Source organism: Oxyura jamaicensis, chromosome 15 (assembly GCF_011077185.1).
Source record: "Oxyura jamaicensis isolate SHBP4307 breed ruddy duck chromosome 15, BPBGC_Ojam_1.0, whole genome shotgun sequence".
NCBI lineage: Eukaryota > Metazoa > Chordata > Aves > Anseriformes > Anatidae > Oxyura > Oxyura jamaicensis.
Window position 1 is genome coordinate 9,312,422 of NC_048907.1, and position 17,792 is coordinate 9,330,213.

At 59.5% G+C, this 17,792-nt stretch overlaps 2 protein-coding genes across 3 annotated transcripts; one reads left to right on the plus strand and one right to left on the minus strand.

Moving 5' to 3' along the window:
* The first annotated feature begins 3,134 nt into the window (after positions 1 to 3,134).
* Positions 3,135 to 5,627, plus strand: IGLL1 (immunoglobulin lambda like polypeptide 1). Its single transcript, XM_035340974.1, has 2 exons — positions 3,135 to 3,290; positions 5,100 to 5,627. Exons 1-2 carry the CDS (start codon positions 3,275 to 3,277, stop codon positions 5,420 to 5,422), a joined length of 339 nt encoding a protein of 112 aa, XP_035196865.1. The 5' UTR covers positions 3,135 to 3,274; the 3' UTR covers positions 5,423 to 5,627.
* Positions 5,628 to 6,001: 374 nt separating this feature from the next.
* Positions 6,002 to 17,001, minus strand: LOC118175081 (carbonic anhydrase 15-like). Of its 2 annotated transcripts, XM_035340965.1 has the most exons (9): positions 16,784 to 17,001; positions 15,410 to 15,445; positions 14,612 to 14,782; positions 14,337 to 14,497; positions 13,901 to 13,993; positions 13,563 to 13,629; positions 13,239 to 13,405; positions 12,760 to 12,968; positions 6,002 to 6,019 (listed from the first exon to the last, which is right to left on the minus strand). In XM_035340965.1, exons 1-8 carry the CDS (start codon positions 16,848 to 16,850, stop codon positions 12,762 to 12,764), a joined length of 969 nt encoding a protein of 322 aa, XP_035196856.1. In that variant the 5' UTR covers positions 16,851 to 17,001; the 3' UTR covers positions 6,002 to 6,019; positions 12,760 to 12,761. The 2 variants fall into 2 exon arrangements, with proteins under 2 accessions (XP_035196856.1, XP_035196855.1); XM_035340964.1 differs by lacking the exon at positions 6,002 to 6,019 and having other exon boundaries at positions 12,580 to 12,968.
* Between the last annotated feature and the right edge of the window lie 791 nt (positions 17,002 to 17,792).

The window sequence follows — 17,792 nt, forward strand, 5'->3', positions numbered from 1 at the left end:
AAACCCGGGAGACACCGTGCAGATCACCTGCTCCGGGGGTAGCGCTGCCGGTGATGGCAACTATTATTACGGCTGGCACCAGCAGAAGACCCCTGGCACTGGCCCTGTCACCGTGATCTATAGCAACGACAAGAGACCCTCGGACATCCCATCACGCTTCTCTGGTTCCACATCTGGCTCCACAAACACGTTAACCATCACTGGGGTCCAAGCCGAGGATGAGGCCATCTATTACTGTGGTGGCTACGGTGCTGGTTTTAAATTGACACGGTGACACAGAGCAATGGGGAAGTGATACAAAAACCTCACGCCATCGCAGGATCAGCTGCCTCCCTGCTGTCCCCTTTAATGTTGGCACAGGTCCTCGTCTCAGTGCTGCCCTTGGTGCCCTGTGCTGCAGGTGGCCCTGCCTGGTGTCCCTGCTCTGCCATCCCACCGAGCCCCAGGGCTGTGCCCATCCCTCAGGGCCAGGATGGCCCCAGCAGCCCTGTCTCTGCCCCAGGCTGCAGGGCCCAGGTACCCCTGTGCTCCCAGGCTGCTCCCTGCGCCCTGCTGGCTGCCTCCCAGTCTGCCTACAGCCACCAACCGCAGCCTCCCCTGCGTGCAGTGGGAATGGCACCCCCATGCCTGTCCCTGCCCCTGCCGATGCCCTGTGCCAGGTCCATGCTTCAGGACCACCTCCCCTGGAGTGGCACATCAGTACGGTGCCTGCTGTCCCCCATGCAGCCCACTGAGCAGGAGAGACGGACTTCCAAGATGCATTTTGATGTCCTTCATTGCTGTCCAGTAAAATGGAACCGAAATCCCATTGACACCTCAGAGATGCTTAGAAACTACTCATCCAAAATAGGTGGTGTCAGCTTCAGCTAAATGTTTTGCATAGATAGTTTTGATGACTTTTTGCCATTTGCACCAGTGCCTAATCTTTCGCAGAGGCAAAAGAAACCTCTGAATCAGAAAGTATTTCCAACCACAACATCCTCAATGTATCATTTATTTTTTAGTGACTCAGGAGATTCAGCAGTTATGTCTCTCTATAACCACTTGCACAAACCACAGCATTTAAATATTTTTGAGTTCATTTTTACGTAAGTGCCTTGGTTCTGGCTGCTCTGGCTGGGCATGCACATCCCCTGCACATTTTCTTTTCCTCTCTGGAATGATTCTGGCAGCTGGGACAGGGCAGTAGTGCTCCAGCGGGGTAAAGCTGGGCCCAGTGAGCTCCCACCCCACCACAGTAACAGACGGGGCGGGAGGGATGGTGTACAGCCACCAAAGGCAGGCTGGTCAGGACTGGGGGGGCTGCGCTAAAACTGGCCAACAAGCAAGCACGGTATTGCGAGGTATCTGGGCGGGGGTCTGACGCATAACTTCAGCCCAGACCTTGGCCAACGGTGGCACAGCTGCTGGATATCCCCTGGGAGAGATGGGGAGGATGCACAAATACCGTCCCCACTCCGTGACCCGCAGCAGGCGGCTGGGCTTAGCCGCACACAGGGCTGGGCGCCTGCTTGGGCTGCATCTGAGCAGCCGTGCATCGCTGCGGGTGTTTCCTTGGTGGTGGGACCCAGCTGATCACCCTCCATAAGTTGCTCTGTGTTCACCGATGGTCTTTCCCAGCAGAGGGTGAGTGCCCAGGTTCTGCCAGGGCTTTTTTCATTTGTTTTCGGTTGGTTTTGTTTTCGTCCTCCAACTTGTCTATTCGGTTGTGGTAACGCATCCTCGGTCTGTCGAGCCACACTGAAGTGTGCTCATGTACCTTTCCCTGACGGGCAGGAAGGTTGTGATTGCTCTGTGCTGCCTGCACAACTGTTTTGGTCCTTTGAAATCTGCAGAGTCCCTGCTGGTCACATTCTTGGCTGCATTATTTGGGTCTTGTTCAACTTGTCTGAGTGCAGGAGCTCCTTGGTAAAGATCTATCTGTATGTTTGCTGGGCGGTGTGGGTATTTGGAGTTATGAAACAGAGCTCTTTCTCCTAAAGAAAGCTCCAGGTGTGCACTATGATTTGATGAGGGAGTATACAGGGGTCTGAAATGGAAGGCTTCGGTCTGAGAAGACTGGCCGGTCTGGCTGGCCGAGGACAGGGGTGCCTTGGCCAGTGCGGTGCTGGTGACTGGGAATCCTGCAGTCGAGCACATCACGTTTCCTCTGGACCTCCTACTTCCAGGGAAGCTTTTTTTGCTTGGCAAGTAATCTGTCCACAGAGTTATCGGCTTGAAGGTGATAGGGGCAGCACTGGAAGGTTCCAGCAAGGTCCAAAACCCTGCTGGTACAGCCATGACCACGCTCTGAAGGCTTTCCTCCTAACTCCATGGGGGCCTTCCTGCCCCTCCTGGTCAAGTGTCTGCGGTCCCTATGCCCTTCCTTCTCCCTTTGCCCAAATCTCTCCTCTCTGCCCTGCCCTGGGCATCGTCCAAATAAACACCAGGCTTAGTGCTGCCCCTGCAAGCGTCTCCGATTCCTTCCTCCTTGGTCAAATATGACCACGCCACTGCCATGGGCCATGGCCCTGATCAGCTCAGAGCTGATCTGCTCGCTGCCGTGTCCTGAGCTCGCTGGGATGGTGAATGTTTTATTTTCTTATGCGAGGAGAGTCACCCACACTGCAGCGCTCTGTCTGGGGGCTATCCTTGTGCGCAGGGGTTCAGAAGCCCTGCAGGAATGCTCTGGCAGTGGGGATGCTCTGGCAGAGCCAAGGAGTGGAGCAGGAGCCCTCTCGGGTGCTGGGGCTTGCTCCATGGGAGCCGGTTCCATCTCCTGCAGCAAACACAGGAGCACTGAGCATGGCTGCTGCGGGGCCCTGGAGCAGCGGGGGCAGGTGAGCAGCCCCGGAGGGGACACAGGGACACATCTCCTGTCCCAGCCCCAAGCAGCACCAGCAGCTCCCAAAGCCCAATAAAGCCCAGTGTCAGCCCCCTGGTGCCAAGCTCAGCCACGGCTGAGTGTGACGAGGGGATGTGTGCTTGTCCCCCCGGCGGGATGGTCCTGTGCCCTGCCACCCATCCCAGGCCAGTGGCTGGGCTCCAGCACCACCACGGGGGCAGTGTGACAGCATCTGGGAACACGGGGCACCTCCATCCCATCACCTCCGTCCTGCTGTGTCCATCAGGACACCTCCATCCCATCACCTCCATCCTGCTGCATCCATCAGGACACCTCCATCCCATCACCTCCATCCTAACATCTCCATGGGACCCAAGACTGCCCCTGCCATGGAGCAGGAGGTTTTTGCATGGCTCTGTATCACTGTGAGGTGTATTTGGGGCTGGGACCATGTTGACCGTCCTGGGTAAGTCGCTGACCTCGCCTCGGTCTTTCATGCCCTGCCATGAAATTGTGACATTTTGTCGATTTTGGGTGATTTGGGGGTTTTTCTCGGACTTGGCGGTGGGCTGGGGTCTGTCGCCGGGGCAGGGACAGGCTCTCAGCGCGCTGTCGTGGGCTGTGTCTCGTCCCGGCGGACTCTGGTGTGCGCCACGGAGGACTTGGGGTTGTTTTGATGATTGAAAGATCGTAAAATTCGGCCAGAAAATGTGCCTGAGTTCTGTCTCTGCCATGCGATTTCAGAAAATTAGATTTAGGTTGATAAGAAAGTCAATTTTTGTCTTTGTCAAGAAATTAGTTGATAGTCTTTATTGTTAGACCTTTCCTCTTGTCCGAAGGACTTGACTAAGTCCTCTTAGTCTAAGGACTTAGTCCTAAGGACTAAGGACTAAGGACTAAGGACTAAGGACTAAGTCCTAAGGACTAAGGACTTAGTCCTAAGGACTAAGTCCTGAGGATTAAGTTCTTCGTCCCCGGTCCCTTCTCTTGCCGGGGACTCTGAAGTGGCCCCGGTGCTGTTGGTGAGTCTGGGTGACACTGAAATGACATGTCCTTGGAAGCTGAAATTCAATTTTTCAGAGGTATTGAGCGTGGTGTTCAGGTAAGTACTGTCAAAAAATGGTTATTTTGCTGAAAAGCTGACAGGAATATCTTTATAGCTTCTGTGTTTGTAATTTTTAGAAGAAATTAGCCAAAAAATTAGCCACTCGGCATAAATCCAAGAAAAGTGTAGTTTACCAGTTTCATCAGCAGAAAAATTTTTAATTGGGGATTTCTCGTGTAGATAAAGATATAGATTTAGATATAGATACAGATTAGATGTGGCTATCGTACATTTCATGAGGTAGCCATCTCAGAAAGTGCAAATCTCCTTTACCAGCCTTTCCCATGGTGATTTTTAATTGTACTTATTTCTGAAATGAGTCTGAGCACTCCTTAAAGCAGAGCTGGCCAGAAAATTGGCTGCTTCGTCTTTAAAATTTTAATTAAAATTTAAAAAATAGCCACGCAACAGGAAAGAAATGGCATTACGGCAACTAACCAGCGTTCCAAAACTGAATCAGACTCAACCAAATATGTATGGTTGAAATCGTGTGTGTGTGTGTGTATGTACGTGCATACACGTGTGTGTGTATGTGGATATATACACGTATACGTATATAAAAGATAATGCTCATATACATAAGTATATATCATGTACATTTATCATAGATCATGTACATAATATATAATACATGTATATATATGTGTATATGCAATACACGACATAATTAATATATTTCATATATTAATATATAGTTTAACATTAATATTAATATATTGTGTTAATATAATACATAATATATAATATATAATATATATCATATATATAATATATATAATATAATATATTATATATAGTATATAATATAATGTAATATATAAAATATATTATCTATTATATAATATATAATATATGATACATAATATATATATAATATATATAATATATATAATATATATATAATATATATATAATATATATTAATATAATAATTAACATATTAATATTATATAATGTATATCTGTATATGTAATGTATATGTGTATCTATGGATAATATATCCGTAACGTATTTTATCTGTACACAGCTCTATAATACATGTGAGCCCTAACTGCCTACATCGGGGCTGTCAGTGACACGCTGTGGGTTGGGGGTGATGCCAGCCGGGGTGGAGATGCGTGGCGGTGCTGCTGTGGCGGGGTCTCACGGCCTTCTCCCCCTCTCTTGCAGGCCAGCCCAAGGCGTCTCCCAGCGTCTACCTCTTCCCGCCATCCTCCGAGGAGATCGGATCACAGAACAAGGCCACCCTGGTGTGCCTGATGAGCGACTTCTACCCCAGCCCGGTGCAGGTGACCTGGAAAGTCGACGGTTCCACCCACACCAGTGGCGTGGAGACCTCTGCGTCCCAGAAGCAGAGCAACAACCAGTACATGGCCAGCAGCTACCTGACGCTGAGCGCTGCAGAGTGGAAGAACGTCAACTCCTTCAGCTGCCAGGTCACGCACGAAGGCGCTCTCACCGAGAAGACCCTGAAAAAATCCGAGTGTTCGTAACTCCGACAGGGCACAGCCACGAAGACAGTGGCTCCTCACCCTTCCTGTCCCTCTTGGCCACTGCTGGTGACAGCAGCCCCCCCTCTTCACCCGGATGTCCCCCCTCATGCCCCTGCTGTCCCCCTGTGCCTGTCCCTTGCTCCTGTCCCCCTCCGCCGGGTGTCACACGAATAAACACCAACACTGAACTAGCGCTGACTCTGCATCTGTGTCTCTGTGTCCTTGTGCGTGCCAACTGCCCCACGCGGAGTGGGGTCGGCCCCAGACTGGGGAAGGGTTGGGGGGGGCACGCACACACTGGTAGTGCTGGGGGTGCTTGGGGTTCCCGGCTGAGCACTGGGGACACCAATGCTCCCTCCTGGCACCTCCAACACCAAGGGCAGGGCACTCCAAGGCAGTTTGGGGCAGCCTAAGCACTGTGCTGGCACTGAGTGCTTGGCCATGGCCATACTGTCCTTGTCCCTTACCCGCTGGTCTGTGTGCTGGGTCCCTCACAGGGACTCGCCGCCCTCACTGTGTGTGCTGGGGACATGGCCACTGCTGGCTCTGTCCCCGTGTGCTCAGTCACCCCGGAGTCCCACGGGTGGGGATGCCGGAGTGGGCACTCACACGTTACGCTGTCCCCGTGCCTCGTGCCTACAGCAGCCTGGTCCCTACACCATGTGTGTGTCCCATCCCCATCACGGCCTCAGGGAGGTTTTCCTGTGGCCCCCACAGGGCAGCTCTCGGCAGAGACCCCAGCAGCCAGCAAGCAGAAAGCTCTGTGTGGCTGCCAGCTCTGTGCGCTCCCACTGAGTCTGCCTGTCTTGTTTGCACCCACGTCTCCATCCATCCGGCCCACCCCAACACATCTGCCCATCCGTCCCATTTACACCATCATATCCACACATCCGATCCATGCAAACACCTCCATCTATCATGTCCACCACAACACCCCCAGCCACCCAGCCCACCCCGCGTCTCCATCCAGCTGGCGGTGGGTGCAGGAGCAGGGGCCGGCCCCGCTCTCAGGACAGAGGTTTTTGAGTGGCATTAACCCAATGCTGGACGTGGGACGCAGCCGCCTGCACTTGGTGTGGCACTGAAACTGCGCCTGGCTGTTTTCTTCACCGTGGAGTTGTGACATTTCTGTGACTTTTCTCCAGTTTGGGGAGGGGCTGAGGTCTCCCTGCCCCATCGATGGGCACTCACAGCACTGAGGACAGTGTTTGATGGATGGGATCGGGCTGAATTTCATTTTCTTCCCCAGTTTTGTCAGTTGAAGGTGAAATCCTACTTTGTGTCCCGTGCCTCTTTGTTAGGATTTCCCCTGGAAGCAGCAGTTCTCCCCTGGCATGTGCCAGACTTGTGGCCTGCAGTCGCCGTGCCCCCGAGCTGAGAGCTGGGACCTGCCGAGGGGGTGCCAAGCTCCTCCTGCTCCTCCCCAAGGATTTCTCAGGAGATTAAGCCAAAACTACACTGCAAATAGCCTGCCAAATACAAACTCTTACAAGATCTGAGGGGGCAAAGCTTCTCCTCTGTGCCCTGCTCCTTGCCTGGCCAAACCTCCAAGGGCGCAGAGCCCGCTGGAGCAGCAATCCCAGACGTGCCAGGAAAGGAAGGGCCTCAGACAGCCCCTCCGTGGCACCGGGGCTCTCTCGGGCAGCAGCTCCCCTCCATGCAGGTCCCTGCCATCCCCATGTCCATGTCCAAATCGCTGCCCTCTGCCCATGGCCACGAAGCCAAGCCCCGAGGCAAACTGCTGCAGGCTGCCCGGCCACAGTGACACGAGTGCCAAGATGGGTGCAGGGAAGGTGGCTTTTCTTTTCCTTCCCCTCTTGGGAAGCCGAAGGCTCAGCACTCCTGATGGGTCTGGCAAATGGCGCCCTGAGGCTCTGGCTGGAAAATACCGTGCAGGGGCTCCCAGCTGCGAGCTGGGCTCTGGCTTCACAGCTCAGATCTTGGAGGGGGGAACTCACTAATTATTGATTAAAAGATTTTGCTAAACCGTTTCCGTAAGCAACAGCCCACTGAGGAAGGCGTGCTGAATTATACATCACAGCGCCGTGCTCCCCTGCCTCCCACAACAGGGCCGGTTTGCACCCACAACGGGGCCTTGGCATGGGGCAAGGTGGTGCCACCAGCGGGGGCACGGCAGCGCCCTGGCAGACCCCCCAGGCTGACCCCCCCAAAGCAAATGAGCCCCCCCAGATTGCAAAAGGAGCAAACGTGCTGATGGAAAACAACCCAGGGGCTCCGTGCCCAGCTGCAGCTCTCGCTCTCGTTCTGCGGTGTCCTTTGGTGAAATTTTAAACAGTCGCTTTTTTTCTTTTTTTTTTTTTTTTTTTCCAGCTTGCCATTAATTTCAAATCGAGGGGGACCTAATTTAGGAAATGACATGCTTCAGGAAGGCTTTAATTAGCTGAAGACAGAGGCAGCTGGTGCTCCCGCGGGGTCCGGATCTCATAGGGGGCTGCGCACCCGGGCTGGGGGTCATGGTGCTGGCTCAGCAGGGGCTCCGGGTGGGGGGCTGATAAATGGGGGTGGTTTCTGTCTACCAAAAGGCCAAATCCCCTCCACATCTGTGCCCCCAACCAGCCGGGGCATGCTCTCATTTCCCACCCATCACCCCAAATCTCGTGCTGGTGAACCTGGGCATCCCCACCAGCCCATGGGGGTCAGAGGGTCGGGGCGACGTGGCAGCAGCTCCTGCCATGCAGCAGCAGTGGGGCCGGGGCACAGCAGGGCGGGGGCGTCCCCGTCCCCGTCTTGGCAGCTGCAACCACGCAAATAGCCGGGTTTCCTGGAGGCAGCAGGGCTGAAACTCGAAAGCAAGAGTCGGGCGCTCAGAATAACCCCAGCTGGCCAGTGGGAGTGGGCCGAGGGGCAGCTCGGCTTGGGGTACAGGGTGAGTGCAAGGCCCTGGGGGCTGCCCCCCCCCCCCCAGGCTCTTCCAGGAAGGTGTGAGGCAGCGTCTCCAGCTGCAGGGGGTCTCCAGCTGCGGGGGTGCAAAGGGCCCGCACCCCCCTGGCCCCACCAGCCCCACCATGCAGCTGTGCGGGGTCGGGGCATCCCCGAGCTAAATTTACTCCCCGGTCTCCAATCAAAACTTGAGCTGGGGGGCCTGAGCTGGCAGAAAAAAGGAAGTGAAACGGTCTCCAGCGAGCGCTGACGTGTGAAACAGAGCGAGCGCCGCGCCAAGCTGCCACCACACCGCTCACCTCGGGCCGGGCCGAGCCAGCCTGGGCTGGGTTGAGCTTGGCTGCTGCTTGGGGATGGCAGCACCGTGCCAGGGGGGGTGCCCAGCCTGGTGCACGGCGTGGGGCGACCCGGCTGCAGCACATGCACACACACATGTGCACACCCACGCGCACACCCTGCCCCACCAAGTGCACAGGGCCCCCAGGATGCGGCACCGCCAACCACACACCCACGGGGCTGGGACCAGGCCGGCCCCACAGCGCTCTGCCCATGGCCTTGTCCCCAAGTGCCACCCCCTGCCCATGCTGCCCCCGCTCCCCCCCCCCCCCCATTCCCACTCCACCACCGGGTCACCCCAAATCCTTGCTGATGGACGGGATTAAACCACTAATTCCTGCCCAGTTCCAGGCAGCGCCATGGCCGAGCTTGTCCGCACCACTGCGACCGGCCACGAAATGTGTGTGGCAGACTCAAGATTCCCAAAATACGGAGCAGGTTTCCCAGAATGTTGGAAATTAAGTACGTTAAGAATGTTCCCCCTGCAGCAGAGCCCTGGCTGTGGGCAGCTCAGACAGCACAGCTCCCATTGCACCACAATTAAAGGGGAATTAAATGAAATTAATAAATGCTTCAGGCGGGCTCAGCTGCAAGTACCACCTGACCGAAATCGCCCGCTCGCAGAGAAGAGAAAATTTGCATGGCAGTGGCAAAACAGCAACCGCCTGCTGCGCAGCTGGGCAGCCCGAGCAGCCCTGCCGGTGGGATGGTTTTTTTCTGGAGCCACGCACGCAGCCTGCGTGGAGGTAAATAGCAACAAACAGAAACTGCATGGCTTGTCCAGGTCATAAACAGGCTGAGCCAACTCAAAAATAAACACCTCTAAGCTGCTTAAAAATATTTGTCATTTCAAGTTTAGCGTGTTAATAAAGTAAAACTCCCAACAGAGCTATGCACCTGTTCTGGAAAGGAAGCAAACACTTGTTTTCTGCCGGCATTTACTGTAAAAAGCTGCGTTTCCTGACGCAGGTGCGCCAACGAAGCCATCTCTTGACGTCTTGAAAACAGCTTGTCTGTAAAATGAACGTGAGTTGAACTTCATGCCTGTTTAAGACTTCTATGAGCGGGTTTGTAGCTCGCTGTTCGGAAACATCGGGAGCAGGCACAGAGCCAGGGCTGGGGAGGCGGCGGTGGGGAGGCAGGAGCGGGGCTGGGCCCAGCGGGTGGGCGATGTGTGCGGCGATGTGCTCCGCCAGCCGCCACGTCCCTGCCCCAGGCCCTCAGGCACAAGCAAGGGGCTTGTTTCACTGAGCAGCCTGGGGAAGTTTTTTAGCCAAACGCTGATTTTTCTCCCCACTTTGACAGCCTGACAGTGCCAGAGCTGTGGCATGGGGGGGAACTCATGGGAGGTGATGGGGACGTGGTGTGCACCCCAGGGCCAGATCCTGCACCCCAGACAGCGCTGGCCCTGCCAGCAGCCACCGTGCTCTGAGCACACCCCATCCCCGGACAGACAGACAGCATTTCCCTAGCCCTCTGCAGCCTCCCTGGGCCAAGTGTTGTTTTTTAAGTGTTTCTGCCATGTTTCTAGGCATTTTTGGACGGGCAGCACAGGCCGGCCATCGCCTGCGTGTGCAGTTGCACTTCACCAGCCCCACAGCTGGGCCCGCGCCCCCCCCCGGGCCAGATGTGCTGACCGCAGCCACAGGGCTCAGGGGCAGCACTTTGTCTTGCTAAAAATTGCATCCTGGCCGAAAACATGCGGCCACTTTGGCCAAACACCAGCTGGTGGCCAAGAATAGCCGCGGCCACCGCACGCTCGGCTTCCTCGGCACAAACTTTACAGCACATGGCACCGCGAGCGCCGCTGCCTGGCATGGCAGCCAGCAGGGCCAGGAGCAGGAGAAGCTGATTTTTGGCCCCATTTTGGCAATGGCTGAGAGAGGGGGTTTCCAGGAGTCTCCCCAGTGATGGTGGCTGGGGTTTGGGAAAATGAGGGGTGAATATCTTTTGCCCCCCGACTCCAGAGCAGGCTCTGGTCTCATTTTACTTCAGGGCACTGGGGGCATGCCAGTGCAGCAGTTTGTAGAAACACCTCATATGCTGTAAATGCTGCAAAATGTAGTGATACAACAAGGGGTAATGGCCTTAAATTAGAAGAGTGTGGGTTTAGGTTAGATATAAGGAAGAGATTGTTCACTCAGTGGCAGTGAGGCTCTGCCACAGGCTGCCCAGAGAAGCTGTGGCTGCCCCATCATGAAGAGCCCAAGGCCAGGCTGGACGGGCCTTTGGGACACCCGGTGCGGTGGGAGGCGGCGTGGCCATGGCAGGGGGCTGGGGAAGGTGGGCGTTAAGGTCCCTTCCCACCCAAACCTTGTGGTGATTCCAAAACGGGGCCATGAAAGCGCCCATCCTGCAGCCATGTTGAACACTGAGGCTGAGCCGTGGACACTGTGAAATTGTGTGTGTGTGAGTGAGGGGGGCTCAAATGCACGGAGGGCTTTGTGCCTCACTCCCCAGAGCCACCCGGTGCCACTGTGCCCACAGACTGGTCCCCCCCCCCCCCAGCTACAGACCACCAGTGCTCCTGCTGGGCCCCGGCCCGCTCTGTGCAGAGCTGCTGCACGATGCCCCAGAGTTTCCTGGGGCCGCTGCTGTCCCCAGCCACTCACAATGGGCTGAACACGCTGCTCCCAGCCAGGCCCCGGCCCTGGCCCTGGCCCCGTCCTCCCCTGGGCTCACCCACAGGCATGTCCAAAGCCACTTAGTGTGGGGACACTGCAGGGCACAGGGGACACTGCCCTAGGGCAAGGTGGCAGGGACCAGCCTACAGCCCCCACACCGGCCGTGGCTCGCCAGGGGCAGGCACAAGGGGACAAGAGTGGCCCCATGTGTGCTGGCTGGCCCCGGCCCCAGCCACCCTCTCACCCCCCTGCACAGCACTCACGGAGTCCCTGAGGGCAGGTCAGTGCTCACGGCCCCGAGCACGGCCGCTGCTCCAGGGCGGTGACAGCCGGAGCTCGGCTGCAGTGACCAGGCTGGGCCATGCAGGTACAGCACCAGCACCCCCGGGGCCCAACAAACTGCTCCTCCATGAAGGTCTCAGGCTGGACCCAGCTCAGGCTCGGCCCCTGCTCTGGTCTGCAATCAATGCATGGGATCATTGCCAGACACCATCCAGGCCGCCTGCTTGAGATGCCTCTTCCCCTCTGTGGAACTCAGCGGGGGCCCAAAGGCCACACACGGGGGATCCTCAGGCACCCTCCTGCACCCATGGGTGCTGCAGTCCCCAAGAAGCTCCCTCTCACCAGGGGTTCCCATCAGCTCGGCCGTGGCCCTCTCCCAGGGGCTGTCCCGAAGGATCCAAGCTCAGGCAGTGGCTGTGGGGGCCACAAAGGCTCTGTGGCTGCTGGGGGTCCCCTGGGCTCCCTAGAACTGCAGCGCACCTACACCCAGCCCTGGCTGGCTCTGCTCAGGGCTGCAGCACCGTTTTCCCCCAAGAAATGAAGAAGAGCCCAAGCAGCCCCCCTCTGCTGCTGGCCGAGGACCTGTGTTCTTATTCCCGTAACTTCGGAAGAGGCTGGAAGTGCCTGGAACATCAACACCATAACAAGGGGCCGCCACTCTGCGTGGCTCTGCCCCGAGGCGCGGGGCTGGGCAGTGCAGGCACAGCTGCAGCAGTTTCTGCTGGCCTAAAATTAGCTCCTGGGAAAGGGCCACAAATTCCCCGGGCTGCACCCGGTGGGGCTGAGATGTGCCACGTCGCCACGATAGGGCCCGGGGGAAGTCAACGTGGCCGTGTCTGCACACACGGCAACCACAGGGACACGTGCTGGGCCAGGATTCGGCCCCTGGGGCTCACGGGACAGCCGTGCACCATTACAGAGCCAGCCTGGCCCCATCCTGCCGCCCCCAGCTCCCTGCTGTCCCCCATGCCACGTACCCAGCACTGTCACCGCTGAAGGGACACGGAGCCGGAGGCAGCGACGGGGCCGGGAGCTTGCCTTTATTGCAGCCCCGACAGGCCCTGTAGCCGAGCCCCACGTCCACACCAGCCAGGGCTGCGGCACCCTGGCCCAGCTGCTGTCCCGACGTGCTTTTTTTTTTTTTTAACCATTTTTCCCCATTTCCCATGAATCAGATATCGCCTTGCTGCTGTGCCCTATGGGGATGGCGAGAGGGGGCTGAGCAGGGCCAGCAGGAGCAGCGGGGAGAGGAGGTGGCAGGGGCAGCCGCGGCTCGAGGTGGCGTCCCTGGAGGCGAAGACCTTGCGGCTGCGGAGCGGCTGCGGCGGGCGGAAGTTGTTGGTCATCTTCAGGGGCACGGCGCCCGAGGCCGGGAAGTAGACGGTGTTCATGAACGTCCGCAGCTGCCGGGGGGAGAGGCACGGGGTGGGGAGCTGTGCTGCTAGGTGTCCCAGCCCTGGGGCGTGCGTGGCTCAAATACGGGGCGAAGAGATTCATCCACCCACCCCGCCCAGCTCCCCCAGCCCCCCAGCCCGGTGCCCCAGGAGCAGACAACCCCTTTACCTCCCCCGTGCTATTGTTCAGGTGTAAGGAAACGCACAAGGACCGGGATGCTCATGGCACAGCTTTTGGCCAGCCGGGGCTCTCCAGCCCCACAGGGCCGACCACGCTACCTGCGCCCAGCCGATGTCCACGGGCTCCTCGAACACGGTCCAGACGACGGCCTCGCTGCAGTCAGGGGTGGTGAGGGAGCCCTGGTAGCGGTAGTACCTGGAGAGCCAGCTGGCATGGGGCAGCAGCGTGCCCAGGCGGAAGGTGGAGGCCAGGTCCACAGACTGCCCTGCGTGGCAAGACGTGGGCACTCAGCTGGTGCCGGGACAGGGGACAGCGGGGCCACCCCCATCCACTGCCCCCCAACCCGCCCGCTGCCCCCGGCCAACCCCTGGACCTCTCCCCTTCTGCTCGTGCCCCAGGGCAGGAGCACAAGGATGCCTCACCGGCGTGGGAGATGTTCCTCAGGCCGCTGACGATGGTGTTGTAGTTGGGGTTTGGGGCTTCAGAGACCTGCAAGGTGAGAGCGAGCAGCTCAGGCGGGCAGAGCCCGTCCCACTGCCTGGCTGTGGGGTGGAGGAGTTTGCAGCGGGGCCCCTGCTTTGCACGATGCTGGGGGGCTCTCAGACAGAGGATCTTCCAGAGCCGGCATTTCCCAAGGAGTCTTTGGGAGCACACACAGGTCCTCCGGGGATGCTTCCCCCCCGGCTCAGACCGCAGCAGTGCTCTGCTCAAACCCACACATGCTGGCGGGCACCAACCCCATGAGCTGCCACCACCCTACCTGGAAGAAGCATCCCAGGACAGCCAGCCCGCTCGGGTGCCCCTTGGCCTCCCCCAGGGTGCGGTACTTGACGTTGATGTGGACGATGTGCAGCTGGGGAAAGACAGAGGGGCCGAGCATGGGCACCCGGCCAAGCCCCCACCTCACCCTGACCTCGCCAGGGGCTGGGCACTGGGTTGGGAAAGCAACACTCCCAGGGGGAGAGGTGGGAAAGGGGGAAAGGGGATGCACAGCCCGCGTGCCCGAGCATCTGCTCCAGCCGCAGTGAGTCAGTTTTGCTCTGCTCTGACAGACCATAAATATTTTACAGGCACAGAGGCTCATTTGTCCAGAAGGAACCCAAGGTGTTTGGTGGAGCTGCGCTCATGCCTGCCCTCCCTCCCTTCCCTGACTCGAGGCACGATCCCTGCAGGCTCGGGGGCTGCTTCCTGCCTACCTCCATGGGGAGCTGGTGCCCGTCCAGGGTGTGCTCGGAGCCGTTCCCGGCCGGGCTGCCCCAGTGGAAGTGGAGCTGCAGCGCGCGGTACCGGCCGGGGAGGCCCCCGCCGCTGATGGCGATGTGCTCGGAGGCCGGCTCACCCTCCAGGCTCAGCATCACTGCAAGGGACGGGATAGGGACGGGGCTGGTGGCTGTGGGGCAGCCCCGCGGGGACACCAGAGAGCTGCAGCACTAGCGGGGGGCTGAGCCCATCGTGGGGGCAGAGCACCCACCCGTGTGCCCGTTGTTCACCAGCCTCCACTTGCCCGGGGGGGCCTGGTCGTAGCCCTCGAAGACGATGTCCCCGAGGCCGCTGTCCCTCTGCAGCCGGCGCCTGTCGATGTTAACCGGGGACTGCTTGCTGCCGCCGCACGTGGCCTTCAGCTCCTTCCAGTGGCTGGGGCCTGTGGGATGGCACGGCCGTATGAGCCACCTCCACCCCCAGGGGGACGTGAGGATGAGGGTGGCCAGGTCCCCAGCTGGCCCTGCAGTCCCTTCACCGTCTCCATCCCTTCTCTCATCACTCTGAGGAAGTTTTTGGCTGGAAACCCGGGAAGCTGCAGCCGCCCCGTGCTGCCCACCCCGCAGGCTCCCCAGTACCCGCTGCCTTCATTAAGGGGCAGTCCCCGCAGCCCTGCCAGGGCATGTGGCCGGCTTTGTGCGGCCCTGGCTGCCCCCCGCCAGCCCCGCTCCTCAGCCAAAACCAGCCCTGGCCACTGCTGTGGTTTGGTTTAATTGTTGTGAAATCAAGTCTCTGCGGGGCAGCAATAAGCAGAGCCCCGCCGCTCATGCTCCCGGACACGGATGACCTGCCGCGGTGGCCGGGCACGGTGCACGTGCACCCGCAGGCTATAAAGCAGCTGGGCTGTAACAGCTGATTAAATGCTCCTTGAGCCTTAATTAACCTTTTACAAGCTATTTGTGTGCTTCCAAACAACGTGCCCCCAGGCGTACCGAGGGCAGGTGCTTCTCAAGGCAGGGAGGGCACCGAAACAGAGCCGTGCCCTTGTGCCGGGGCTGTCCCCACTCACCACACTTGGGGTCCTGCGAGTCGTAGCACCACTGCCCTGCGGGAGAGAGCACGGGTCAGGGAGGCCGCGGGGGCACCCCAAAACCCCTCTTGTTGCAGAGGAACCCCCCTCAGCCACCTGAGCCCTGCTCGGTGTTGGCATTACCACATGCTCACCCCCTCTCCACCTGCCTGGGCAGCTCTGTGCCATTTGGGTCACCCCCTGGGGGTGGCCGAGCCCCGGCTCTGCAGCCCCGACCTGCCCAGCAGCCCCGGCCCGAGGGGGGATGCAGGCACAGGGGGCTGCGGCACCGTCGGTGCCCCCGTGCCTGGTCAGGCAGCAGGAGGCGGCTGCGGCACGTAGGGGTGGCCGTGGGCAGGCCCGCACCCACGCCGCGGGGACGACGCTCGCCCCGTCGCCCAGAGCAGCCTCATCCGAAGCCGCTTCCCTCCCACCAGCTGCTGTCAGCGCCGGGAGCTGCTCGGAGGCAGGCAGCACGGGGACGGCTCGCTCCACGCTGGGCTTCGGTGCGGCAGGGAAGCGGGAACACCGGGGAGCTGGAGCTCCCAGGGCTGGGGGCTTTGCTCCCCTCGCAGTCCCACCAACCGGCCCCAAATCCCTGCGTGGGAGCACGGCCCCCCGGCACCGCACGTGCTCCGAGGGAGCGGCTGCAGGGTGCAGATGCTGTGGCTGGGGGAGCAGTGGCACAGCGCAGCCCCCCGGCCTCGGCCCTTCGCACAGCCACCCGCAGGGATGGGCAATGCAAGCGGCCCCCGCTGAGCCCTTCCTGCACCACCTGTGCTGCTGACAGCCCGGCCTGCAGCCCCGCATCCAAATCCTCGCCGCACAGCAGCCTCAGAGGGTTGGGAGCGGGATGGTGTGGGACCTGGACTGTCCCCTGGCAGGGACCTTGGGCTTTCCTCCCCATCCAGTGGGAGCCGAGCTTCTTCAGAGCCCTCAGAGCCTCAGCATGCTGCCCTCGCCCCACCACGAGCATCCCCTGGCAGGAGCCAGATGAGCGCCTGCTGCTGCCAGTCTTGCCCCAAAGCAGGGTGCCTGCATGCCGCAGCCCAGCACAGAAGCCCCAGACTGCTCAGAGGTTTCACCCACGGAGACATTCCCTGTGTTGCATCCCAAATCCCGAGTTCCTGAATGCCCACCCACCCAAGGGGCACCCACCCGGCCACCTCCTGCCAGGGCCAACACCTGCCCAAGTCCTGCAGCTCAGTGGGGACAGGGATGTCCTGCAGGGATGGGGCAGGACCAGCACCCCCAGGACCCATATCCGCTCCCCAGCAGGTGGAAGGGGAACAAACCGCTGGCACCCACGCCCCACGCCCGTCCCTCCGGCCACCCCAGGCACCACCGGCGCAGGGGGCAGGCAGCGCATCTCACCTCCCGCGGCCACTCGGATGACAAGAGGCAAAGTCACAAAAGTTATCCCCAGCCCCAGAGGCCCCATGCCAGCAGCAGGGCCGTGCCGGCTGCCACGCCGTGACGCCCCGTCCTCCTCCGCAGTGCACCTGGGCGGGCGGCAGGGCTGGGGCGGGATGCAGCGCTGCCAGCCCCGGAGAAATCCTCAGCTCCAGCCTGAGCACTGCTGTTAAATATTCATCACAAGGGCTGAGTTTTTAACTCCTCGCCTGCTAGGAGGGAGCAGGGAGCGCCTGGCCCCCAGCCAGCCCCTGTACGCAGTGCCAGGCCCCTGCCCAGGCTGGCACGCGTGGGCAGCCAGGAGCAGCAGGGCAGCGGCAGCCTCCCAGAGCCCTGGGGCCGCACCGAGCTGCCCAGCCTGCTGCCCTCCTGGGGGCCAAGAGGGTGGCAGGGGTGCCGCAGGGATCCCTCCATCCCTAAAGCGGGGGCTTGCAGCACCCCCACTGCACCCCCAGCCCTGCACGGGACCACGGACAGGCTCCTGCAGGACCATCAGCGTTCAGAGAGGGCTGCCCCATCCCCTCCCCACTCCTTGCACGCATACACACTTGTGCAAAGGAGCATGCAACAGCCTTCGCCCCCAGCATGGCTCTGGAAGCCACCAGGACCTGCTTGAGGTGCTGCCCCCCCAGCAGGGGGCTCAGGGCAGGTGCTGGGGCCGGGCAGAACCATGGGGACCCACGGGCTAAATCCAGCTCACCCCCGCGGTACCTCGGCCAGGGCTGGTTTGGGAAGTGGCCGCTTTCCTGAGGGGGGCCCTGGAAGCAGCACCTCACAGCTTGTGCCCCCAGAGCACCCCCAGGGTGCTGCCCATGGGGGGTCACGTTGCAGGGGAGCTCTCAGCCCAAGGAAAGAGTTATTCTCTTGCAGAGGGTAGGTAGGAAGGGGAGTGAACGTGCAGGATTGTGGTGCTGTCACATTATCCTAAAATATCCCAGTTTTCTTCAGGCAGCAGTGAAAAAGGAGGCCA